This window comes from Ctenopharyngodon idella, chromosome 5 (assembly GCF_019924925.1).
Source record: "Ctenopharyngodon idella isolate HZGC_01 chromosome 5, HZGC01, whole genome shotgun sequence".
NCBI classification, from domain to species: Eukaryota; Metazoa; Chordata; class Actinopteri; order Cypriniformes; family Xenocyprididae; genus Ctenopharyngodon; species Ctenopharyngodon idella.
The window spans coordinates 34,311,000-34,338,899 of NC_067224.1; the positions used below are offsets into that span (position 1 = coordinate 34,311,000).

General features: G+C 37.6%; 1 protein-coding gene across 3 annotated transcripts in view; it reads left to right on the forward strand.

Annotated features, from left to right (window-relative positions):
- The window catches only part of si:dkey-215k6.1 (transmembrane protein 132C), a 215,763-nt gene extending 190,177 nt beyond the window's left edge, over positions 1 to 25,586 (forward strand). For all 3 annotated transcript variants that reach the window (XM_051894969.1, XM_051894971.1, XM_051894970.1), the window contains 5 exons: positions 211 to 354; positions 16,900 to 17,105; positions 18,278 to 18,551; positions 19,704 to 19,895; positions 22,893 to 25,586. In XM_051894969.1, coding sequence (XP_051750929.1) covers positions 211 to 354; positions 16,900 to 17,105; positions 18,278 to 18,551; positions 19,704 to 19,895; positions 22,893 to 24,089 — 2,013 coding nt within the window. In that variant the 3' untranslated portion in view covers positions 24,090 to 25,586. The remainder of the gene's footprint in view (positions 1 to 210; positions 355 to 16,899; positions 17,106 to 18,277; positions 18,552 to 19,703; positions 19,896 to 22,892) is intronic.
- The last annotated feature ends 2,314 nt before the right edge of the window (positions 25,587 to 27,900 follow it).

The window sequence follows — 27,900 nt, forward strand, 5'->3', positions numbered from 1 at the left end:
TTTCATCCAACATTTTATTAGGATAGTGAAATGACAGGGCTGAAAAGTTCCCGAAAATTGATTTGGGAAAGTTTCAAATGTATTTCAAATTTGATATACATATATTATAATATTTAAATATACATCATTTAAATATTATGATATATTTAATGGGATTCATTTAAATGTACAGTATATATAAATTAAACAGCAAATGTCTCTTTCATATAGGACACAGAGATCCTGAACACAGCAATTCTGACTGGACGGCGTGTTGCCATGCCGGTAAAGGTTGTTACTGTGGAACAGGACGGAACGGTGAGAGAGGTGGATGACCCTGTGAGCTGCATCTCCACAGATGAGGACGTCCTCAAGGTGAGAGCTCTCCTGCTTTATTTTGTGTTACCTTCTTCATCCTCTGCCCCCCACTCTCCATCAAAAGTTTAGACAGGAGTGGGGCCTTGCATTGTCAATAGATTTTTATCTTGCAAAAAAGTAAAAGCGACAGGTTCCAGGGTGACTCAGGGAAGCCCAGGGTGGTTGCAGAAGATGAACAGACAAGAAAAACAGCGTGTACCTGTGAAAGTCGTTTTTTCCTCCGAAAAGCTTTTCTTTTTAGTGGGTTTGAGTTGCACACTCAGAAGTGCACACATACACAAAAAAGTCTGGAAATTTGTCTGGAAGACAAACGCAAGATGTGTCACATCACATGAAATGACTGAGCCAATGCAAACTAAGACATGAAAGGTGGCAGAACCGAAAAAAGAATGATGGAACTATAAGGATGAAAAATTCTGATGTAACAGGAAGAAACACCTTAAAAGATAAACAAACCATCCACGTCATACTTGTCTTATTATCTATTCAATTACTTATTCAATTTATGCAGTAATTATTGCTGAAGATGTTTACATGCACACTGCTCATTTTACTGGACTTGTGGCGTATTAAATCTTCCTGGTTTGGGGTTCACCTGATCCCAACTGACGTGTTTTTCAGATTTACATTTTCTTAAGTTTCAGTGTTCAAAAACAGTTAAATGTCAAGAGTTTAATGAAAGGGATTTTGAGTTTTTTTATTATTATTATTTGTTTAACCCTTAAAGACCTAGAGCATTTTTGGGGCACCTGACTCGCCTGCACTTTTCTCTGGTTTTCTAACCCATTCTAGCAGTCAGCATCAAGTGCCATATATCATTTTAAACAGGACAACTTGAAGTTTCATTTAAAGTGCCAATTTTACATTTATTTTGTCTGAGAATGGAAAAAATTCCCAGAATTTAAAAAAAAACGCCAGCAAAAATCTAGTGTTTTTCACTGTAAACTCACACAAAAATTCCTGAAGTTTGGATTTTTTCTTTTAAAAAGTTATATTTGGATGTTTTAAACTTTCAGATGAAATTTTGTCTAAATTGAACAATCTCTAAGCAAGTTATAGCCATTTGTTACAATATTACTCCAGATAAAACTACAATATTACTCTTTAGGGATAAACAGGTGTACTTTATTTATTGATAGTGTGTGTCCAAAAAAGACCAGGGAGTAAAATTAATACAGTTAGTGTTCTGTTATACAGCAGCACACTAAAGCAAAAGTGACTTATTAGAGAATTATATTTTCAATCTGAACATGAATAAAAACAAATAGTGTTGCAAGTAATGAAAACAAAATTGTCTTGTGCAACGAAAATAAAAAGAGTGCAAAGGTTTTTTCACAAAATACACACAAAATGAGAGACAAAAATATGTAGTTCAACTGAACTACTAATGTTAATGATCTTCACAAACTATAAAATAAGTATTTAGATAATATAACAACCAAACAGATCAGTCCTGTGGCTGTACTCCTCATGTTCGCGTCGCATGTGATTGCACCGGTTCACTGCGTAGAGACACGTTTGAAAACATAAATTGCAATAAGTTATCCGATGTAAAACTGTTTTATCCTCATTTTTGGTTCATGTTATGTCAAAGTCATGCTTTGTAACATGAGTGTTCTCATTCAAATCTGTTATTTTTGTGTTTGTTTTCATACACGCAGATACACGTGCACGCAAATACTTTCACTTTGCACTTATTCATACTTCCAAAGAAACATGATAGTATCGTGGTTCAAATGACCAGAACCTATGTTTATTGGTTGAGATGATGATGGTTTGAACCAATCTGGGCATAGGAGGCGGGACTAGGCATCAACAATCGTTCCTGTTTGGCTTAGAGGAACAAACCACATGCATTGCCTTTACGAATCAATGCTGCAGATTTTGATGACGTAACCAGTCTCACCACGGAGCCTCTGAATGTCAGAATGTGATAAATGCGATATTACTGGAAAGCAGAGAATCTCTTCTTTACCTTACATTCATACGGTACATAAAGTATACAGATTGGATTAGCGGTTCAAAAGCTATTAAACATTTAAGAACGATAGTTCTTTTTGGCCACCGGCGGCCGTGTCGGTTTTTGAGGGTTAAAGCAGGGGTGTCCAAAGTCAGTCCTGGAGGGCCACTGTAACACACCTGCAAACAAAACTGCATTTATTTTGCGGAAGAACATTGTTTTGGTTGTGCTTCGGCTCTGCGTGACTGTGCGGAAAAATATTGTAATCCTATTGATTGCTCATAAAACATTCAGTAATAGACTTCAGAGATAACCAGTTTAGATGGAAAGAATCTCAAGCTGACTAGCTGAAGACTTTACTGTAGCTTCACAATAATGCTTTACAATGAACTCTGTTAGAGACCTACATATAGCAGATTATCTGTTCAATAAAAAACCTTACTCACCCGTTGAGTAAAAAAATCTGCATCTCCTTTACAACATTTTAAATCCCTCAGTTCTCTCCATCTCCAAAAAGCCAAGCCAATCTTGATTCTCATTTTATTACAAGCTGTTGCATTCTCTTTTTGTCAGCAGACTCTCCTGTATTCTGCATTTTTTTAAAAGATGAGTGATTCCCCAGAGCTTTGAGATTTATCGTGCTCTATGTCAACCTTTCTTTCTTGTTGTGACAACTAACCTATGCCACTCCCACACCATACATGCATCAAAGTAGCCAGAACAACCTTTCTCTATGTACAGAAATGACAAGACTTGCACAGGCAAGTGACATGCGTAATTTCCAGCGAAAACATTCTAGTCAGGTAAAAAATATAAATACTTATAATAGGCTTACCATAGTGAAGCAGGGTAAGATAAAAACCTGTTTTAGAAGGATTGATGATGTATTGACGCATTATTTAAATTGTGTTAATTCTGAGCACAAAAAAGTTACATAATGTACCTTTTAAAAGAGAAAAAAAAAACTTTTCTGTGAGAGTTTTACTTATTACACAGCTTAAAGGTGCTGTATGTAAGTTTTTGACTGTACTAAAGCATAAAAATACCATAATATGTTTGCAGATATATAGGAAACATGCTGAGATCACATACTCATTTCTCAAAAAAACCAATGCAGCCTGTTATTTTACTTTGAAATGTGTGTTCTGTGTCGGAAAGTCTGTTTTTGTTTTGGTTTGTGCAAGACCACATGTTGCCAAATTACCCAATAGTATTTTGCCACCCCGGGTTACCAGTTGGCGGAAAACACATGCAGTGAATTGCAGCCGTAAAGCCAGCGAACAAACTGGGTCAGAGATTGCAGATTTTACCCGACCTAAAAAGCCTCAACATCCATCTAAAAATCTCTATGACCGGGAGCATATTAATATGCGGTATCAACTGATCATAAATCAATAAATCAACAGTGTGTAAGTCTCCTCGCCTTCCAATGTCAATTGAGCTCGCTCCTGTTGTGTGTACTCAAACTGGCAACCCGCTTGAGCATGGAGTCTGAGGAGGGGGCGGGGCAAACAATATTTTGAATTTGAACTGCAGTACCCATTTCAACCACTAGCTGTCATTCTTACATACCGCACCTTTAAGCTATTTACTTATGTTGCTTTCATAATAATGGATGTGCAAATTAAGCAAAGAATGTAATTCATTCATAATGTTACAAGAATCCTGAAAAAATGTTTCTTGTGCATCAAATCAGCATTACATTTGAAAATATATTTAAATTGAAAACAATATTATATTTCACAATATTACTGTTACATTAAATAAATGCAGCCTTAATAAGCACAAGAGACATTTTTCAAAAAAATTTTAAATCTTTTAATTAAAAATCAAAAACTTTTGAACCATAACACTGAATAAATTACTCTTACTCTTTTGTTATATATATATATATATATATATATATATATATACAGTGGGTACGGAAAGTATTCAGACCCCCTTAAATTTTTCACTCTTTGTTATATTACAGCCATTTGCTAAAATCATTTAAGTTCATTTTTTTCCCTCATTAATGTAGCTCTTCAGGCTGTTCCTTTGACCTCATGATTCTCATTTGCTCTGACATGCACTGTGAGCTGTAAGGTCTTATATAGACAGGTGTGTGGCTTTCCTAATCAAGTCCAATCAGTATAATCAAACACAGCTGGACTCAAATGAAGGTGTAGAACCATCTCAAGGATGATCAGAAGAAATGGACAGCACCTGAGTTAAATATATGAGTGTCACAGCAAAGGGTCTGAATACTTAGGACCATTTGATATTTCAGTTTTTCTTTTTTAATAAATCTGCAAAAATGTCAACAATTCTGTGTTTTTCTGTCAATATGGGGTGCTGTGTGTACATTAATGAGGAAAAAAAATGAACTTAAATGATTTTAGCAAATGGCTGCAATATAACAAAGAGTGAAAAATTTAAGGGGGTCTGAATACTTTCCGTACCCACTGTGTATATATATATATATATATATATATATATATATATATATATATATATATAACACATGCTTTTTGGGGCCGACAGTCAATTTTACCCTTGGGGGTTGCATGAAAGTAGCATCAGAGTCTGCGTTGTCATGCTCTCCTGAGCTCTGAGCTAATAACTGAACCTTCCCCGATGGGGCAATTTCCATTTACAAGCAGCAATATGTAGTTTAAATACAATCAATACCCGGTAACAATGAAAAACTCATTCCAGAGCTTTAATGCAAAGTTGAACAACAGAGCGTGTTATTAAGGGAATTACAGGATGCTCATTTTCTGTTGGTGTTGTTATAGGGGGAAAAGAGCATCAGGATAGGAAGAGAATCTGCTTCATGACAGAAACATGTGGTGGGGAAATTGCGGCAGGTGTACCTGTCTACTTGCGGGTGTCATAAAGATGTGTGCTTGAACTCCGGGTGACATGTGTGACAGGTGTAAACAGGAAACATGACAGTGTTGCAACTGAGGACGAGATCCAGAAGTGCACCGTCAGGATAAACTCAACTAAAGGAAATGTTCAAAAGGCTAACATATCCCAGCTTTATTTGTACAATATAAAAGTAGAAATAAACAAAGGAAAGTGGGTTATAGCAGAAAATAATGCTCACAAACATAATTTTACCACATTCAATTTCAATGGCGATAAATGAATTCATTCAGGGTGGAGCTAAAGGATAATGTCATCTTTTATAAAAGATGTCACCTTGTCACATTGCCACCCTGCAGGTTCAGGTGTGAATGCGATCTTATCTTTATCGCCGCACGCTGTGGTTAATCAGTTCCGCGTTTGTGTGGGTTGAAGGGCTCTCGTAATGATGGCTGATCAAATAAATAAAGGAGACGGCTAAAGAGATCCCATAGGCTTTAGCGCTCAAATCCCACTGTTTAACCAGCGTCTGTGAGAGCGAGGCCACGGCCTTAATTGGTTCCTGTGAAGACTCCCTCAGTAATGTCTGAGGTAATTGAATTTGACAAAGAACAAGAAGGACAGAGGCATGGAGGAAGGGGTGAGAGAGAGTGTGTGTGTGTATACACACTCAGACACATGGGGACACACAAAACAAAGAGGATTATAAGTCAATCTTTCACATCCTCAACCCTTTTTCTCAGTCTTTCACATTTTTTTTCTTACTCTGTTGTAACGTGTTCATTTATTGTGGAAAATCATTGGGTTTTTACTGTATCTTGGCTAGTGTAGACACTGCAGGTGTCCTCTATGTAAGAAAGAGCACGGTGTGGAGAGGTGTACGGTGCTAATCCGTTTAATAACTCATTCACTTTGCAGTGACAGGCGGGAAGATATCCGGCGAGCCCATAATCGTGTAAAACTCTGATCAGGTTAGGAGCATCAGACTGCTCCTATTCTCAGGTTCAGCTGAGCAAGACAGAAACAAAATATATTTGTCGAGAGAGGGTGTGTGTGTGTGTGTGTGTGTGTGTGTGTGTGTGTGTGTGTGTGTGTGTGTGTGTGCACGTTTTTGTGATTTATGAGGACACAAATTTGTATAATGACATGGGTATTACACTAGTATTATGACGTAAACATGAAATATGAGGACATTTTGTGAGTCCTCATATTTAAAATAGCTTTAAAAACATACTAAACAATTTTATTAAAAATGTAAAAATGCAGAATGTTTTCTGTGATGGGTAGGTTTAGGGGTAGGGGTAGTGTAGGGGGATAAAATGTACAGTTTGTACAGTATAAAAACCATTACGCCTATGGAATGTCCTCATTTTGATAGCAAAACAAAACTGTGTGTGTGTGTATTTTTAATTATTTCTCATCAGAAATCATTATTTGTTCAATCTTTCATTAAGATTACCAAGTCTTTTTTCTAAAGATGTTGTGGATCCTGAAGTGATTATTAATTTGTATTACTGACAACCCTGCAGATCTTTATGAAGGCTGAATTTCATTCTTTTGGGAAGAAAATGATGCTTATTATATCGCACAATAGGGGCTAGCTGTCACTTTTAACACCGGTGAATATTTTGTAGGGTGAGTTTATTTGTTAAAAGTCAATTTTTGTATAAGGCACGCCACATACCTCAAAGTCTTGGCTACAAAACAGCTATTGAACATTTCCACCATTTTTGTTCAAGGTTATGTGGTACAGTTCATTGAATACTTGTCACAAAAGTTGTCACAGTACAATCTGTCATTAAATAGACATTTATCCACCTTATTAGAATGCAAAAGTAAGCTATTTCCTGTGAATGTGCGAGACGTATGGGTAAATATATTATAGGTAAACAACTAGAAGAATAACAAATTCTCAATAAACTTTAAAGGGTTAGTTTAACCAAAAATGAAAATTCTGTCATTAATTACTCACCGTCATGTCGTTCCAAACCTGTAAAACCTTCTTTAATCTTTGGAACACAAATGAAGATATTTTTGATGAAATCCAAGAGCTTTCAATCCCTCCATTGGGAGCAACGCAGTTTACACATTCAAGGTCCAGAACGATAGGAAAGACATCATTAAAGTAATCCATGTGACTCCAGTTTAACTTTAATTTTATGAAGAGACGCAAGTGCTTTATTTGCACAAAAATAAATAAATAAATAATAAATAAATAAATAAATAATAATAATTGACCACTTTACAAAAATATTGACCTGCAGTGCAATCCAGTAGGGGGAGCACTACGAGGCATGTGTGTTGTGTTAACTCAAGACCGGAAGTTGTTCTGTGAACGCACTTTGGATAATATATATTTTTTTTTTCCGCGAACAAAGCACTTGCATGGATTACGATGTCTTTCTTATCGTTCTGGACCTTGAATGTGTAAATTGCGTTGCTCTCAATGGAGGGACTGAAAGCTCGCGACTTTCATCAAAAATATCTTAATTTGTGTTCCGAAGATAAACGAAGGTCTTACGGGTGTGTAACGGCATGAGGGTGAGTAATTAATGACAGAATTTTCATTTTTGGGTGAACTAACCCTTTAATAATAAATTACAATAACATGATAACAAATACTAATTTGAAACATCAAGCAGCCTAACAGACTGTTTTTGTACAGCGGCTGACATCACAGTCCTTGCATATTCAAGTTAACTGTATCCTCTCTTACATTAAAAATAAGATGGATAGGCTTTTTCAGATAAATTTAAACAGCAAAATGAAAAATTCAAATAAAATAATTTATATAAAATTGTAACATTTAAAACACATATGACAACTAAGCCCATTTCTTCTATAATGGTTACTGTTCTATTTTTTTACATGCCTGATTTTGACATGGTTAGGAAAGAGTAGGATGTTATAGCGCATAATCAGAAAAATTTCAATATAATGTGAACATAAACTGCTTATGACCCCCATAAACATCCCAGCCGCTAATCAATCACCGCAACGCCCTTTTAAAACTATATAGATCTAGCTTCTTTCTGAGCTTAGGATGTACAGTGGATATGGCTAAGCTCCCATAATACTGCCGTCTCTACCCAGTGGACCCGTAACTCACAACTAATGGACCCTGCGAGACCCTCCCAGGGGCTCTTTCCAGCTCTGGTAATAGCCTTTGACCTAACCTTCCTCTTTCTCTGAGCCCATGTGAGAAAGTGGGGAGGAAGCGGTTAACCTTCCTCCTCAAACCCTCATCTTCCCAACGGGAGCTATTAAACACATTTTTTAAAGCATTATCAGGGCTACCTGCTGCATGTGATGGCCAATAGAATTTTAACACATGACAGGGTATCCATTGGACACTTTTCCCCACAATCCTTAAAGGATTAATTCACTTTAGATTTGAAATTTCCTAATAATATATTTACCCCCATGTTATGCAAGATGTTTATGTCTTTCTTTCTTCAGTCGAAAAGAAATTAAGGTTTTTGAGGTAACATTCCAGGATTTTTCTCCATATAGTGGACTTCACCGGGGTACAACAGGTTGAAGGTCCAAATTGCAGCTTCAATGCAGCTTCAAAGGGCTCTACATGATCCCAGCTGAGGAATAAGGGTCTTGTCTAAACGATTGGTCATTTTCTAAAAAAACTAAAAATGAATATACTTTTTAACCACAAATGCTCATGTTGCACTGCTCTGCGATGCGCCACGTATTACGTAATCATGTTGGAAAGGGCACGTGTGACGTAGGTGGAAGTACCACGGTAGGGCGAAAAACTCAATCCCATTTCTGTTTTTTGTAAAGGGCATTTGAATTAGTCTTTGCATGTTCGCTTTGTAGACACTGGATCGGTACTTTTGCCTACGTCACGCGTGACCTTTCCAACGTGATTACGTAATGCGTGGTGCATCGCAGAGCAGTGCAAGATGAGCATTTGTGGATAAAAAGTATATACATTTTTATTTAATTTTAGAAAATGACCGATTGTTTTGCTAGACAAGACCCTTATTCCCATAACTCCACTATATTGAGAAAAATCCTGAAATGTTTTCCTCATAAATCTTAATTTCTTTTCGACTGAAGAAAAACATCTTGGATGAAATGGGGGTGAGTAAATTATCAGGAAATTTTAATTGTGAAGTGAACTAATCCTTTAAAATGGCTAACCATGCCATAGTATGCGCTGCTTAAGTTCTTGTATATTTATGTACTGTATATTATTTCCCAAACATAATACTGGCAGATACTGTGAGTTATCTGACATGCAGCACGCTGACAGACATATGGAAACTTTCTGTTATGTTAAAAGGCCTTTTCTCCTGAATTATTCAACAATATGCTGTTTTTTTTTCACCATAAACACCTTAGAACAAAGCTTCCATCTGTGTGTGATTGTGTGTGTGCGCAGATAAACAGCACTCAAACAGACGCCATGGAAAATGGGACTGGCATAGCTGCTGGTGCTGTGCTGTGATGGCAGTATTTTCTAATCAGACATGTTACAAGAGATTCACCTCACATGATATGATAGCATACTGTGTAAGTAACCAAATACGCACGCTCACACAGATGGAACAGCGCTTTAAGGTGTTTATGGGAAACAATGGCAGATTGTAGCTGAGATGCAGGGGTATCGGAGAAGAAAAGTGTCTGGAAGTTAACTTTCAATGTTTATTGATAAGTAAATACTTTTTTTTAGCCTATTCATTGCAGCGAACTTGTCCGGGTTTGAGGTCTTTTTGGCTTTATCGTTACTGCTGAACTGCTCCATTTTCTAAGGACACTATTTGTGGGAATATGTGTATCTTTTGACTTGTCTCAAAGAAGGGCTTTGTTTTTAGTTCATATCCCAAAGAGAATATGTAGATAAAGGTTTAGACCACTAATAATAATATCAGACATATTGGGGACACCCATGACTTATATACCTATGCAAATATTATGTAAATATGCCGCATATCAATTTCAGAAGTTTGAAAAAGACCTGACTTCCCATTCTAGGACAAACTGACTTGCAGAAATCAACCCGTCTGCCCCAAGTGTTTCAGAGAGGCGTACAAATTTGGACATTTTGTCATTATTTACTCTTAACCTCATGCTGTTTCATGTTTTGATGTGTTTTGAGGCACCAGGTTTGAATGTGCACAAGCATGAAAGAAATTTGAGAGCTATGCGATTTTTTTTTTTTTTTTTTTTTTTTTTTTTTTCCTCCATCCAGAATCGTGCAGCTCTATTACATGGGAACATTTTATTTCGAGTTCAACAGAATGAAAAAAAAAAAAAACATGCAGGTTTGATATGACATGTTTTTTATATATATATATAATTTTTTTTTTTTTTTTTTGAGTGCAGATTTGATGTCCCCATGGACTAGAGAGTTCATAACTCACTGATGACTGTGATTGCATGCTCTAGTAAAAGCAATTTTCATTGCTGAATGAATAAGCATTTAAGCATGTTTGGAATTAGCTGAAGCCACATCAACAAGAAACTTGCGCACAAATGGAAACTCTCTGATTAAAGATATGACTTAAGGTTATCACCACACTTTTGAACTCTCCTTTGCCTCTTTCTCTCCTACTCTGTTTATTAATCTTTCTTCGCCTCTGTGTTTCTCAGTGACGCTCTGATCATTTGCAGAGCTTTTAAGTCCCACGTCATGAATGCAAGGGAACAGGCAACGATGAGCACTATGATCAATCACAAAAAATCTAATTATGCTAAGCTAAGTACTTTGAGAGTGAACATAAGGAGAGAGAGAAAGGTTTATACTATGTGGGCCTAATATCAGAAATCTTACTCCGTAGATGTGCATTTTGAGAAATCACCTAAAGGGGAAGATTGACAGATGAAGTTTTAAACTCATAATGTACGTTTAACAGTGCCAAATCCCCCCACAAGGCACTATGGGAGTCTCTAACCACAGGCAGTGTCACATTTAGAACCTTGAATCTGAATTTATCGCCTTCTGCAGTGGAAATGCTCTAAATTCAAATTCAATTACTGTGTAAACTCTTTGGAAGAAAGGCAAGCTTGGAGGAGCGGGTAACTGTAACTTTATATCAGTGTTCATGTGAGTGCAAACTACAAACTAGTTCAGAGACCAAGCTGTTCTCAGCATTAATCTAGTTCATGGCCGGGGGTTTGGTTTATTGGTAGGGACATTTTAAATCAGTTAGACTATACAGATGTACACATGAATTCTAAATTCTGCAGTGTTTATGTATTGAATGTTTTCCTTTCATATAAACAGTATAGACACTTGAAACTGAAAATTCTATTTTAAAAAAGCATGTCATCTCAATAAGCTGTAGCGATGTATTTACACTACTGTTTGAATATTTTTAAACATTTCTTATGATTATCAAAGTTGAAAACAGTTATGCTGCTTAATATTTTTGTACTTTTATATTTTAATGCTTTTTGATACACAGAATTCTAGGATGAATAGAAAATTCTAAAGAATAGCATGTATTTTGAAAGAAATCTTTTGTAAAATTGTAAATGTTTTTACTGTCACGGATCAGTTTTATTTGATTTAATGCATCCTTGCTAAATAAAAGTATTTGGTTATAAAAAAAAAAAAAAAAAATCTTACTGACCCCAAACTTTTGAATAGTAGTGTAAGTAGTATTTACAGTATATAAAATAATTTGTTCGATTTCATACATAAACGATATATTTCAAATTATACAGTAGATGATGATTTGATCAGAGATGCATGTTCTTATGTAGTTTTATTTATTTTTTGTAAGATATTTCATAGTTTAATGAATAATTTAATTTATGAAAGGGAATAAAATATCTTCATTTTACAAATGAAAACATGATGCAGTACCAGGTTCATTAGAGCATAAGGAAGTTTAGATGCACACGTAACAATCTGCAGCATCATGCTGTAAAAGCAGTAAAAGTGAAGACGATCCCTAAGTGGGGTCATCTATCTGTTTTAAAAACCTTTCTTTACATCTGACCATTCCTCTGCAAGCAGTGAACCTGAGCTGTCCAGGAAATTGATTCCACCCCTTCCAGCTGATGCCCACCATCTTTGTCTTCCTTTTTCTTTTTGTCCTTTCTCTTTCTTTCTTATTCTTTCTCTCTCCCTCTCTTGCCTCCTCTTTGCCCCCTACCAATCTCTGTCTCTCTCTTCTCCTCCTCACCACGGCAGAGAGGCAAGTGCCAATTCTTCAGAGTAATTTGCGAGCTGGGCGGTTGATGGGATTGGTGGATTGCGGCACCTGGCGCTGTTTTGCATTGTCAGCCAAATAATCTGTGATTTATCACTCCAGAGATGAGCTGAGAGTGGAGGAAGACACAGAACAGGAAGAGTGGAATTGAAGTGGAGAAAAGAACAGAAAACTGACAGAAAAAGCAGCATTCTGCTGGAAGAAGAAATGAAGCAGAAAAGAGCTGCCGAGATCAACACAACGCATGATATTTTAATTGAGTAAAGTCATAAATACATATATCTGAATAACAGTTATAAAAAAGATGCTTTAGTTATTGTTTTGAAGTTTATGAAGTTTACTTCTTCATAAACTGTTTAATTGCTTTGTTTCCTTTAATAGTAGCATTTTTGCTAAAGGTATATTAATTCTTCCGTTTTTCATGTAACCTAATGTAGTCAGGTTGATTATAAAATGATACTTTTGATACAATGATACAGTTAATTCAAGAAGCACTTTTTTAGATTTAGGTATAAGTATAAATATAAATATAAATAAATATATACTTATATATTAGGTTTCTTCTTAAGTATTTATTTGTTTTGTCGTCCATGTGAGTTCTGTATGTTAAACTCATTCAGAAGGGGTTTTTCTCTATATTCTCTCCAAATTTCAGGTCCTAAATGTCCAAATGGGCCAAACACGATTCATTTTATAGAAGTATTAGAAAACTTCCAATTGTTTTTTGGGTTGTTCGCCTTTCTTGTTGAGACATAATTTTCTCTTTATAGTGCTCGTCTCCACAAAGAAACACTGGCCTTCATCTCTCTCTCATTGCCCAGTCTCCTCTCCCCCTCTCTTTAAAATAGAGACAGAGATTAAATCGATTTTTCAGTGTCATCAAATCCATGGCTCAGCTCTTTGGCTTTGACGAAGGGAAGTGTTTATACAGGTTCGTTCCGAAGTCATGAAATAATACGCCATCAGCCACAAGATGAGAGGAAAGGAGAGAGAAAACTGGATAAGCTAGGTATACAAGACTGAACAAGAGACCAGTGTCAAGGAATACTTGTGTTAATAATATATTATATTATTTGTGTTAATATGTTCTTTGTGGAAATGTGATCTGGTGTTTTCAAAGTTTTCATTGTCCCAGGGGCCGTTTGCACCTCATCCTTTTCAACTAAAAATAGAAAAAAATTAAGATTTGGCCATTCATTTACACGACAACGGTGTTTTGGGGGCCTTAAAATGCAAACTTTTGAAAATGAGTTTGAAAGTGCAAGTTTTTGAAAGTTTTTGAAAATGATACCATTATCGTCTCTGTGTAAACTACAAAAACGCAAATTTGTGAAAACGGTGACCTCATGTGTATTACGTGTTCAGTCTATAGGCACTGTAGAAGAATGCGTACTGTAGAAGCGTAGGGTTTCTTTACAAAGTGATATGGCCAACTACTGGCCTGGTATGCATAATACAGCATTTTTAGTCGTTTTCATAGATTCCTGTGAACGGGGATCTTTTGACAACGTTTTCATTTGTGCGCAGAACCTTTCAAAAACGCAAAGGAAAAGCTTTTCCATTTTTAGTACATTGATGTCATGTAAATGCACCCTCAGTGCGGCTCAGGTTACAGTGAATGTGCTGTGAGTTTAACGTACATTTGGAGCACAACGGGCATTGATTATGCACTGTTTTCCCATTTGAATAATTTGCTGATGGTTACAGCATTTAACTAGATTTGTCATGAGGTGCGTTTGTAAACCTGTTTTCACAAAAACTGCAATTTTCCGCAAAAATAAAAGCTGAAGGTTTCATCTCTTGCAAGTGGAGAAATTAGGACAAAAGGATCCCAAGTGTAATGTAAATTAAAACAATATACTCTTTATGAAATATTAATTTTTCATTTACATTTGTTTTGCAGTAAACATTAGTCTTAGGCATAATAACAATAATAATAATAATATAAAAATATTATTATTGCTATTATTATTATATTCTAATTGGTTGGCTTCCTAAAACACCAGTGTGAATATAATATAGACTGAGACACTATAGCACAGCTAAAAAGAAGTTTTATTCCACTTTAAAGTCCAGATACAAGTCAATGCAAAGACTTTTTGCTCAATTTGGACACCGAGCATGGGTTGGACCTCTTAATTTTGAACTCTAAAAGTGCACTATATTGATGCATTTAACTTTGAAATGTATTACATTTTCTTATATACGCACTGTCTTTGTACTGTTGCATGTGCATTTCATTTTGTAGATTTTCAAGTGTGCTATTTATACTAATCTAAATATTAAAGTCTTATTTCTTATAAGTCTTAAGTCTTATATTAAAATATGAAATTCTCCAACTGACTTAATGTAAAAATGTTGAGGATACAAAATCTAACCAGCGATGATAATGCCACTGCAATATTTGCATATACAACTATAGTTGCCATTTTATTTTAAAAATGGTGTCGCAATATACAGTATGTTGGTTCTCTCTTATTCAAACTGACGGAAAACACAATTCAAACAGTGTCATAATGGTAACAGTGGCCATTTCATTTTATTACCACTTTTATTTTTCTGCCTTGCGAGTACAGATTTTTCTAGTGCTATTTCTCTGGTGTTTCAATAAATGTAAATCTAGTCAAATAAGCTGCTTATTTGGAACTTTGGTGGTTTATACAATTATCAACCTCAGAGGAGAAGTGTGATGCTGTGTCCCAGCTTCCAAAATGTTTTTCTCATGTCGTGTTTTTGATGTTCTGATATGGCCACATGCCACTTTAGCTGCCATTTTCCTGTGTCATTAGCCTTGCGGTCCTCAGACCTGACACAGTCATTTCTGCTGCAGAGAATCTTAGAACAACACTGGAGATGATCAGAAAAATGGGTGGATTGAAAAAGGTGCAAATTGCAAGAACAGAGAAAGAAGCAGAGGTAGAGAAATTGAGCGTAGCGTCCTTGCAGGGAATTCTGGGTAATTGCTCTTTCAAGAGTTACACACATATACACAAAAACTTGAGGGCTTCTAGAGGGTGCCTTTTATCAACTGTCGTTGTCTGTGTTTGTGTGTCAGAACATTACATCCTATGTAAAAACATCCACAGCATGGGATCTGTTATACATCCTCTCAGGGTGTGTGTGTGTGTGTGTGTGTGTGTGTAGGTGGGTGTGTAAGAGAGACAGTGCATTTACTTTGATGAAATGACATTTATATCTCATATTTTCATTCTAATTGCTTGCGTTGAATAAATCATAGTGCATTTTAGTTGGTCTTGCTTTTAAAAGGGTCTTTGTTTAACTGTCTGTTTAGAATGGCAATTCAATCTATCTTTTTCTGTCTCTCTTGCTCTCCACCTCCCAGATCAAGTATTCCCAGATCTCTTGACATTATAATTTTTTTTCTAAATTTTTTGCCTCTGTTAATTTGGTTTAGTGAAAAGTGCACATTCAAGTACCAAACATATGGTGTACATCAGAATAAGGAATAAGAATGAAGGAATAATATAAGGAATAATATAAATATAAAATTAAGTTTATACTGTAACAATGACGTCTAGCCTTTCAGTATTTCTCAATTAAGTAATCATTGCTTCATGTTCTTAACAGTAAAGAGTCAGCAGTAATATATGCATAGAGCAAAGTTTTTCAGGTATCTTACCACAGTTAATGGCAAGTAAACATTCAGAAATTAGTAATCAAATGTAAAATAAAACTGCTTAAAAAATTGCATTGTATTGCAAAAAGTAGAAAAGCATGGTTTGACAGTACAAAAAATTGACTTGTTACTTGGTACAGTACTGCAAAAGACTGGTATTGTTACTTTTTATTATTATTATTATTATTCATCTAGTCAAGTGAATCAAGTGTGGTCTGCTCTGAATATCTGTGTTCACTGTTCTTATTTCTTCTCCAGCTCTCTTTCTCTCTCACTTTCATTGTTAGGTCATCATTATTAACAGGAGTATGCTAAGGAACATGTTTATGAAATAAAAGCACTTGGCAAACCACAAAAGCTTGAGCATTTTGAGCCGTACATGACACACATGCATGTTCATTTCAAATCTCAGTGTGCCCCTGTGGTGACCCTGAGCTGTAATAGTGAGATGTGACTGCTTCACGCTGCTTGAGCTTGTGTGTGTGTATATGTATGTGTGATTTACCGGTAGGAAAATGATGGTGCTCTGTTCGCCATGACAACGTCACACAGACACAGCCCATCAAAGTGTCATAAACGTCCAGCGGATACAGACCACCATTAATCACGACAGAGAGTAAAGAGGGCAAAATATAGAGAAAAGATGGGGATAAATGAAGTCCATATAAAAAAGAAGAGGAAAAAGACAGAGAGACTAACAAGGAGGCACTCACTAGGCTGTTTTCCCAGTTTTCACATAATTATGTGAAAAAGGTGCTCTCCATTTTCTTCAGATAAGTGTAATTGTGTATAGTGCTGGGGGAAAAAAAATATAGCAAATGCCACAGCCATTACAAAATCAACAAAACAATCACAACTGTTCGATCCACCTCTACTTCACTTTTCCATGTCTTTCTGTTTCTCTCGCACTGCAGGTATCTGTTGGTTGTGATGAGGTGTTGGTGAGTGGGAAAGAGATGAGGGGGCGTGTCTCTCTTCAAGTGAACTTTACCTACCTCTATATGACCAGCCAATTAGAGCTCACTGTTTGGGTGCCACGGTTACCGCTCCAGATTGAGGTCTCTAATGATAAGCTCAGCCAAGTCAAAGGATGGAGGGTGCCCATCATCACCAACAAGAGGTGTGTGTGTGTGTGTGAGCAAGCGAAAGGTTATATATATTTACATATATGACTGTGAGCATACATCTGAGGAGAAGGGCACACTGTTTTTAGCCACAGAGATCCAGCAACATCCCTTTCATTTTCATGGTATTTGCTCTGTGTTTGTGTGTGTGGATATATGTCTGTTTTTTTTTTTCACAGTCCAATTCTGCTTGTTGGCCTTCAGTCTGTCTGCTGGGCCCATTTTTCAATTTGGCCAATTTCTGTCTCTCTGCCTGTAACAACAAAACCACTGTTAACACCAGGAACCACATGCACACGCACACACACACCCCACGCAATGCTTCCCCCTAGGTGAACTGGAAATTTGAAGTAATCACAGTTTCAGAGAGAAAAATAAAAAGGAGGAAAAGAACAGACAAGGCAAGGAAAACAAAACAAATCCCAACAGAAAAAAAGCAGAGAAAACAATAATAATAATAATAAATTCAAAATAAAAAAGGAAAGGAAAGGAAAAGAAAATTGGATAATTGCTGGAGATCAGACTGTTTTCCTCAGTTCTAATCAGTCAGATAACCAGCTGCATCTTTTCCACACTTTCTTTCTTTTAATTGAATGTTTTAATTGGCAAGAGTGAAAATGAGATGTGAGAACAAGTAAATAATGATTTAAATGACCTCACTCAGAGCTGGAATATAGTGTACAGGCTGTTTGGACTCGTATTTTGGTATTTTTGTGTTGCTTTTTTCCTAATGTTTTGAGCTTGACAACCCCTGTCTCAGTTTTGTAAGGAAAAGTCCTTCATGGCCAATCTGCCTTGCATCTTTTGCTGAGTTTCATGTAAGAAAGAAAGTCATACAAGTTTGGAACAACATGAAAGTGTGTAAAAGATGTGTGAACTCTCCTTTTAAGGAAACCGTGAAGAACAAGGAGATTTTTTTTTTTTTTTTTTTTTTTTTTTGTAATACATTGTATTTTATTATTCTAATAATCTTATTACTAGTAAATCATTATTTCAACTTCAACAGCCCAACCCAAAATCAACCCATTTGTGTTTTGTTTATTGAATATTATGATTATACATAATAGCATTTCAATAATAATGTTTCTGCCCTTGTACATCAGGGCTTCTGTTTTCTAAACATGTAGATTTGAAATATCTTAACTTCTTTGCTTTCTATATTTCCCAGGCCGACCCGGGACAGTGAGGACGATGAGGAGGATGAGAGGAAGGGCAGAGGCTGTGCCCTGCAGTATCAGTATGCTCTGGTGCGTGTTCTCACACACTTCGTAGCCGAGCCAGCTGACCCTGGTGGGGAGCTTGTGCACATGCTGGGCTCTGATTGGTCAGCCGACATCACAGAGATGGTCCTGGATTTCCTAAAAGTGGAAGATACACGCATTGCTCGACTAATTGATGGAAGGGTGCTGGTGGGAAGAGACGTGGGCATGACCACTATACAGGTATCTATCTATCTATCTATTTATCTATCTATCTATCTATCCATCCATCCATCCTCTATCCATCCATCCATCCTCTATCTATCTATCTATCCATCCATCCATCCATCCATCCATCTATCTATCTATCTATCTATCTATCTATCTATCTATCTATCTATCCATCCATCCATCCATCCTCTATCCATCCATCCATCCTCTATCTATCTATCTAACTATCTAGTACAATATATGTGTTCCCTGGGAATCAAATCCATGCCTAGTTTATTCATAGTCAGTTTGTTTGACTGCATCTGTTTAGTGAGCAGCTCAGTTTTAAATAAAGTCGCCATACTTTATTTAGAGTATTCACCGTTGACAAATAAAGAAAGAACCTGAGAGATAGTAACACCTCCCTTGTCAAACGCACCGGAAATATTCACCCCTCATTGCAAAGATGTTATTGCGTGTGAGTGATAACAAGCACGTTTGCTTACAGGTGTTAAAATCTCAGCTGTGTTGAATGCTCATTCCAGAGTCAAGTGTTCTGTTGGGAACCCGTTGACTAAGAGGCCCCTGTGTGTTTATGTTCATTTTCTCTCCATGTGTGTTTTCATGTCTGTCAGTCTCAATTTGCACTTTATCATGTTTCACATGCTGGTCTAAATGTGTGATGGTTATATAAGACCTCGCATGTGGTTATGAGTTGGTTTTGTTTTTAGTTTTGTGTGGAATTCTCTCTATTCTTTTTCATGTTGTCTCTCTCCCTATCATTTAGGCTTTCGCCACCCCTTTGATTTGCTGCCATTTTTGTTATTTTTTCCTTTCCTCCCCTCAGCTTGGGAATCCTCATGGTGTCAGTTATGTCCACGCTAACAGAATATGATGCTCGACGATGACACGTTGATTCTGAGAGCTCTTTGTACACCTGTCACACTGCCTGTCTGTCATAGTAAAGCAATTGCAAAGAGTCAGTTTGTATCTCCTCGCCTTTGCTTTACTTTTGTAAGGATGGGAGATATTATATAATGGAAACAGGGACAGGAAAGATAGATAGATAGATAGATAGATAGATAGATAGATAGATAGATAGATAGGCACAGAGTGACACATGCATTTTATCTGCACTGTGTGAGGATTGGATCATTGGTGCCTCCATTTCTTTGTATTTCCCAGGTGATATCCCCTTTGTCTGACTCCATTCTGGCTGAGAAGGCCATCAGAGTGCTGGATGATAAAGTGACCATCAGTGATCTGGGAGTTCAGCTGGTGGGCTCTTTGAGTCTCTCGCTGCGGCCCAGTTCCACCAACAACAGAGCCTTCTACATCACAACCACTGCTCAGGACCTGTTGCACACACCCAAACAGGTGAGAGCCATGAGAAGTGACCACCAGAATAATTAATTTTACTATCATAAAGTACTCTGAATTGGAAGAATATGGAAGAAAATCATATAGACAGCCGTGAATTAGTTATGAAATTCTAAAAAGGGAAGTTCAGGCTGTTGTAGACATTGGGGGCTATTGTAAATTGGCTGGAGTGTTCTGGAACTAGATGTTGCAGTGTTGTAGAGGCTATAATCAATTGAATTGACTTGAAAATTTTAGAAATAAAAGTGGAAGAAATGTAGGTAATGCAAATGTCCTGTAATTTTCTGGAATTAGAAGTTGAGTCTATTGTAAATTAGATGGAATGTTTTAGGAAAATGTTTGCTATGTCACTTTGTTTGCAGCATCAAGCAGTATAATGGATTGTTTTTGTACAGCTAAAATAACCAAGAGCTGACAATGGAAGCCTTGTACATTCAAGTAACAAGAGCCAGAGCCCGCTCTTAAATAAAAAATAAAATGGATAGAACCAAAAACTGAAGCTACCCTGAATTTATCTAAACATTCTAGAACTTTGAGGTTACTGTGAATTAGCTGGAATGTTCAAGAACTAGAACATGAGGCTGGGAGAACAAACTAAAATTGACAATTGCCTAAAGTTTTTAGGAATTAAGTTGAGGCCGGTGTGTTTATTTGAAAGAGCAGTGCAGTTTGAAAGCATTTGTTGGAAAACTTTTAAAGCTTAAACAGCTGCAAGGAAACCTGCTGATTAACAGAAGTGTCCACATGCAAGAGCTCTACATTAGAAATAGGCTCTAATATTGTGACACTTCAGAATAAATTTTCATTCATGCTACCTGGTTGAGTTTTTTTAAGGAGTCTGTGGCTAAGGAGAGAGTGAGAGATATTAGAGGCAAAATGTAGAGACTAAAATGTTCAATAAAAAGTCAAGTAAAGGAACAACTTGGAAAAAAGCAGACTGCTTTTCACATACTTTCCTGACCATGCAACATTTTAAACCAGTCATTGTAAAGCACACCTATCAACCTTCCACAGTCTCCCCTGCCAACAGTACAGATACCATTGCAGAAGTAATCCAGTATGCAAACACATTCTGCAAAATGGCCTCTGTTTGCTCTATTAACCCATGGCCCTTCAATTGAGGCACCGGTGTTCGTTTTGGCAGGCCTTATTGTAACTGAGAAGTGAATAGCTCTAATATTCTACTTCCTCCTACAGTGCTGTTTGAAATCATCTGATTAAAGTATTTAAAATAGCGGCTTTGCTAAAAATCGAAACGCTTTCCCTGGCTTCTGCCAGCGTTTTCCCACGCACAAGGCCCAAGGTTAACTATGAGTGAATGAGAGTGGGTGGGAAAACACTGCAAGAGTCTCATTTGGAGTTGTTGGCAATTACGGATATTAAGAAAAACGATTTTTGTCTCATTTGAAGAAGCTGCCAAAATCAAGGTGGCCACATATCTGGAGGTTGTTCTTGTACACTATTTTTGACACTAGCGTAGTTGATCTGCAGTTTGCGTTTTCACTCTCTCAAGCGTTTGTGATTAACTCCACACACTCCACATCCTATATAATTATAATCCAAATCCTATAATTACCTCTCTCTTTCCTAGCGTAGTATTTAGTATTTATTAAATTATATATGACTACATGTTTAGATAAGCTAAAATTAATTTGCACAGTTCGCAAGTTCTGCTACATATATTTTTGTGCGCTTCTGGAAAACTTGACTTGAAAACTTCACTCAAAAATAAAAATGGTGTCATTGTTTGCACACTTTAATGTCATTCTGAACTGTATGATTTTATTTCTTCTGTGGAAATTTTGAATAATAAACATGATTTTTTTTTCCCGTATATTGAAAGCATACAAGGTTTGAATATTCTACAAGGACAAATAAAGTCATATAGGTTTAGAACATGAGTAAACCATGACAGAATTTTGACTTTTGAGTGAACTATCCCTTTAAGGGAACTCTTTTCAGCCTCATAATACTGTTGAGTTGTGTTTCCCTGTAGTTGATGGTGATGAAAGATGCGAAACATCATTTGTTTCAGCAGGGAGTTATTCCAGAAGATGATACTGCCACCTTGAATTTGATGCTGTAACCAAAAAAATGGCATGCAGCTCCATTCTGTACTGTTAATGTAGTCTTTTTACTGCAGGACTTCCTGCTGGGCACGCACAGTCAAGTGAAGAGGAAGTTTATTGTTTTCAGCATGCCAACTTAATTGCCTCTTCCTTTTTATTTGATGTATAAATGACTGAGCCTTTTAAAGGTAAATCTTAACTTGTAGTGCTCCTGCATTTATCGTGGGAAATTTTTTAAAACATTTATTAAGAGAAATAATCTTGACAGCATGGCTATTAGATGTCAGTTCTAATCACAGGCAGTTTGTGCTTTGATTCACATGTTTAGGGATTTGAAATGTTTTCAGAGCAGAAACCCTCATTTTCACAATAAAATGGCATATACACTATATAAAACTTAACTCTCCTAAGACGACGACGCAGTACCTATATAAATAAGAATGCTTCTGTTTAACTAATTTAGTTTTGTTGTTAAAGGGATAGTTTACCAAAATGAAAATTCAGTCATCATTTCCATGCAATTACAATGAATGGATACTGAGTCTTGAAGAGGCTTCAAAAAGGATGTAAAACTCTGTAAAAGTATCATAAAAGTGGTCCATATGACTCATGCACTATACATAGTGACTAATCTTCTCCTTACCTTCTGTTAACCTGAGACTGAGTCATTGATTTGAGAAGCAGATTTGTAAGCAAATCATTCAGACTGGTTTTGTGAACTGGATCAGCCAATTCAATGAAAATATGAATCAAAAGGAAGTGCAAGCAGTACAGTTCAATGATTTCTCATCTTGTGTTTGACAAAAAAAGCTGTTTGAGTTTGAAACAACATTGGACTAAGTAAATGATGCCGAATTTACATTTTAGGCAAACTTATCCTTTAAACCATGTTTCTATTTCTCACCGACTCTCTGTTTTATTATAGGAGGCCATCATCAGTGCATGGATTCAGTACAGCGATGGCTCTGTGACCCCTCTCGACATCTATGACCCCAAAGACTTTACTCTAACCATCACCTCGCTGGATGAGAGCGTGGTCTCCACCTATCAGGAGCAATCCCAGCGCTGGCCTGTGATAGTGGCGGAAGGTGAGGGCCAGGGGGCGCTGCTGCGCGTGGAGATGATGATCTCAGAAATCTGCCAGAAATCCAAGAGGAAGAGCATTTTGGCAATGGGCATAGGAAGCGTACAGGTGAAGTTTGGACAGAACGACCTGGAGCAGAGGAGTGGAACTCAAGAGGAGAACAGTCTGGACAACAGCACAAATGAACAGAGACATAAGGTACTAGAACCGGATAAAACAAGTGGAGGAGATAGCTGGAAATACACAAACACAGCGGTAGAACGGGAAGAGTCGGTCCTGAAGAAAGTCAGCACGACAGCAAAGACTACGCTAACTAGTCGTTCCGGGGGCAACAAGCCTGGTGGGGGACAAAACAACAACCCTGTGGACTATACCAGTTACCCAGCACAGGTGGACCTACCTGGCGGGGCAGAGAGCGACTTGACCCAGGCTCCAAGAGGTCTGTCAGACCTAGAAATCGGCATGTACGCCCTGCTCGGAGTCTTTTGCCTTGCTATCCTTGTCTTCCTCATCAACTGTGTCAGTTTCGCATTCCGTTACCGCCACAAACAGCTTCCTGTTCTGGAGCAGGGCAACATGAACCACGCCCATGATTGGGTGTGGCTCGGCAACGAAGCGGACCTGATGGATCATCACGGCGATCATGGGCCGCTGGCACACAACGATGAGTGCACAACTGCGATAGATCGCAATGAGGGGTGCGAGGAGAGCAAGTACCTCCTCAACGGGAGCGGCGTTCAGAAAAGTGGCTCTTTGCACGGGCGCGGCATCCCCCATGTGCACTCTGATCCACGGTCTTGTTCGGGAAATGACCCCAGTGGAAAAGCTGAACCCCTTAACAACTCTCCCAGCGCTGCCAAGCGCAAAAGGGTCAAGTTTACTTCCTTTGCCACCGTACTACCAGACGAAGGTGGGCCATACACCAACTCCATCCTTATTGGGAATGAAGACGATATCAAGTGGGTCTGTCAAGACATAGACCTGGGACAGTCGGCCGAGCTTAGAAGCTACATGGAGAGACTGCAAGACAATCTGTAGAAGCTGGGAAGAGAAAGAAAGAAAGGGAAAGCGGGAGGGCGGACACACAAAAACTCACCAGAAATGCCTTTGCACTGTTGGGGGGGGACAAGAGGGAGGAATCATTAAAGAATAGATAGTGGATGCAGGGAGTAGAATAAAATCTATCGGGAGTCTCGAGTTAAGTAGGAAATTCACAGAAAGGGGAAACGGGTGAAGAGAGACTGGCACGTTCGCACTGGCTCCTACGATCGGTCCAGGTGGTGCAGAGAGAGCAGCTGCCAATTGGCTTGCGCAGGGACAGAATGCCAGTTACCGACACCCTGAATAAACAAGCCCAAACAAGACCAGCGAGAAAAAGAAAGGAAACAAACTTGACAGCTGTACAGAAAATCACACTCCATGAAAGTCAATGAACGTGGGTTGTTATTGCTAATGTAATTTAGTTTTTTGATTTATTTAGATTCAAATCATAGGATTGTGGACGGATACAACAGATCTTATTTTTTTTAGATAATCCCGGGCTTTTTCCAGATTAGTATGTAACTAGACCAAAACAGGCCCTCAAAGCACCCAGCTGGCCCCAGATCCAGGTGTGTGTTTGTTTTTTAACGCTTATTTTGTACTGTCTGTCCCTCCTGCGTGAATTCCAAGACGGGGTCGTGGACGTGTGGGATTCCCCCTGGCTGGAATCTGTACCAGCTATATCTGCACACTCACTGTTTAAGGAGTCGGTGAAAAACACCAAAACACCACAGTTCTCCCTCTCCATCTCTCCTCTGGGAGAAAATCACAAGACTTAGATGATGAAAAGCAACATGAGAATAAAGACTCCTTATGCACTGTCCATTTGATCAAGTGAATGTGGTAAAAAAAAAGGACTGAGGACTTCTTTTGAGCCCCATCGGGAGGTTGTTCGTTTGCACAATAAGAATAATACAGAAAGTGCATATAGTGGCCCTCAGCTGATCTGAGACTGGCCCATCTGACTGTATGTACAGCAACTGGTCCAGAAGTACAACCTGACAGTTTGAAGATGCGATGATGAACATGGGACGGACTGTGTAGAAATACAAGCCCACAAAATTGAGTTGTGTGTTATAAAACCATATGATTGCTGTGATAGAAAAATATACAGAGTAGATTTGGTCTATTACTCTCCAGTATGGTAAATGTATGAATGTTTCTCTTTTTATTGAGGCGAAATGTACATCATTTGCCCCCTTTTTACATGGCCGGAGCACCTCCCCATGGTTTTTACATGTCCTATAGGTTTTAAAGCAACTTTCTATTTCTGCCTCACTAACCCCAGCATTTACCCGGCTCCTTGAATCCTTGTTGTTTATATTACTGAAGAGTTGTAGGGAAGGACAGATGTGGAAACCTTCTCTTTGAAAGCTCAGGTGAAAATACGCTCACAGATGAACAGTGGTAGAATTGAAATGTAGACTGTAAGAATGCAATATTTATTTGTAAGTGTAATATGAGATAGGATGTAAATAAAATGATTCAAAATTTCTTGTGGACACTGAAAGAAGGCTGTTGCCTACATTTTCACAATCGACACACAGAAGAGTCATGGGGCCATTTGAGTGTTTCATATGTCCATTTGAATAAAAATGATAGGCGTTAATATGCTTAGACATGTTACAACGTCTGATTCCCCATTTGCACAGGGTCCAGTCTTTTCCTTTGATATATTATTTCTGTTTGTTTCAAAGGGGTTTCATTTAATTAAAACTACAGAAGAAGTAGGGGAGAGCAGTTACGTCTTCTCTTCAGAACGCGTACAGCAGTGGAGCGCGCACCGTTCACAAAAGCAGCTTGTGATTTCGTCCGCTGAAGTGCTGCTTTTCTATGGCGAGCAACTTTGGGCTTGTTCAGACAGCGACAAGTCAAGAATCTGAAGAAGAACGATTCAGTGTAATTGGCGTTCGGTGCCGCTTTATAAAGACGCAATCTGCTATTCACGCACTTGAACGCCATTTCAAAACATTTTTTTCTGCTGATCTCCCGTGCCCCCCCTGCAATACCCGTGCGCCCCACACTTTGAGAACCACTGACTTAAAGGGTTAGTTCACCCAAAAATTAAAATTCTGTCATTAATTACTCACCCTCATGTCGTTCCAAACCCGTAAGACTTTTTGTTCATCTTCGAAACACAAATTAAGATATTTTTGATAAAATCTGTTGTCTCAGTGAGGCCTCCATTGACAGCAAGTTAATTTACTCTTTCAAAAGCCCAGAAAGCTACTAAAGACGGTAACACTTTAGTATAGGGAACACATATAAACTATTAACTACGACTTTTCCCTCAATAAACTCATGATTTACTGCTTATTAATAGTTAGTAAGGTAGTTGTGAATTTTATGTATTGGGTAGGATTAAGAATGTAGAATAAGGTCATGCAGAATATGGCATTAATATGTGCTTAATAAGTACTAATAAATAGCCAATATTCTAGTAATATGTATGCTAATAAGCAACTAGTTAAAAAATCCTAAAATAAAGTGTTACTGCAAAGACATATTTAAAACAGTTCATGTGACTACAGTGGTTCAACCTTAATGTTATGAAGCGACAAGAATACTTTTTGTCTGCCAAAAAAAACAAAATAACTTTATTCAACAATATCTAGTGATGGGCGATTTCAAAACACTGATTCATGAAGCTTTACGAATCTTTTGTTTTGAATCAGTGGTTCGGAGCACCAAAGTCACGTGATTTCAGTAAACAAGGCTTCGTTACGGCATAAGTTTTTCAAAATTTTGTTGGTTCACGTGACTTTGGCAGTTTGATACGCACTTCGAACCACTGATTCGAAACAAAAGATTCATAAAGCTTCGAAGCTTCATGAAGCAGTGTTTTAAAATCGCCCATCACTAGATATTGTTGAATAAAGTTGTTATTTTGGTTTTTTTTGGCGCACAAAAGTATTCTTGTCGCTTCATAAGGTTGAACCACTGTAATCACATGAACTGTTTTAAATATGTCTTTAGTAGCTTTCTGGGCGTTTGAAAGTGTAAATTAATTTGCTGTCAGTGCAGGCCTCACTGAGCCATCAGATTTTATCAAAAATATCTTAATTTGAGCTCCGAAGAAGAACGAAGGTCTTACAGGTGTGGAACGACATGAGTAATTAATGACAGAATTTTCATTTTTGGGTGAACTAACCCTTTAAATATGTGATAAATTAATAAAACTGTATAGTTTTTTATTGCACAGACCTTCCATTGCAAAGGCGAGTGCATTGTGCATTTATTGAGTGTTACATTTATACCTGCTCTCCCCTATCAGAACTGCTCTTTGTCATAAGCGATGTGTAATTCCATCTATTCGACATGCTTAAAGATTACACTGAAACTGAAATACTTAAATATTGTGACGGTCGTTTAAAGCAGTGTTTTTCAACTCCAGTCCTCGGGGCCAACCTCCCAAAATGTTTTAGATGTCTCCCTATTCAACACACTAAGAAGCCGATGAGTGGAATCAGGTGTTTTAATTTGTGTAAAACATTCTGGTATGTGGGTCCCCTGGACTGGAGCTGAGAAACATTGGTTTAAGGGACAGCAGTTTAAGTTCAAGACAAAAAAATAATAACTTCATTCCAATAGCTACAAATTAATGGAGTGATTTTAACCCCCCCTTTTCCCCCTAAAACATACATACCTCATTTTATCGAGGTGAAGTGACGGGATATCTTGTTTTCCAGATTTCCTCATGGGATTGGTTTGACTTTTACTGTATGAAGTTTCATTTAGCTCTGGCCTTGACTCCCGGTACAGCAGAGCGACTGTTTTCTTATTACGTTGCTTGGTTTAAGCACTATCC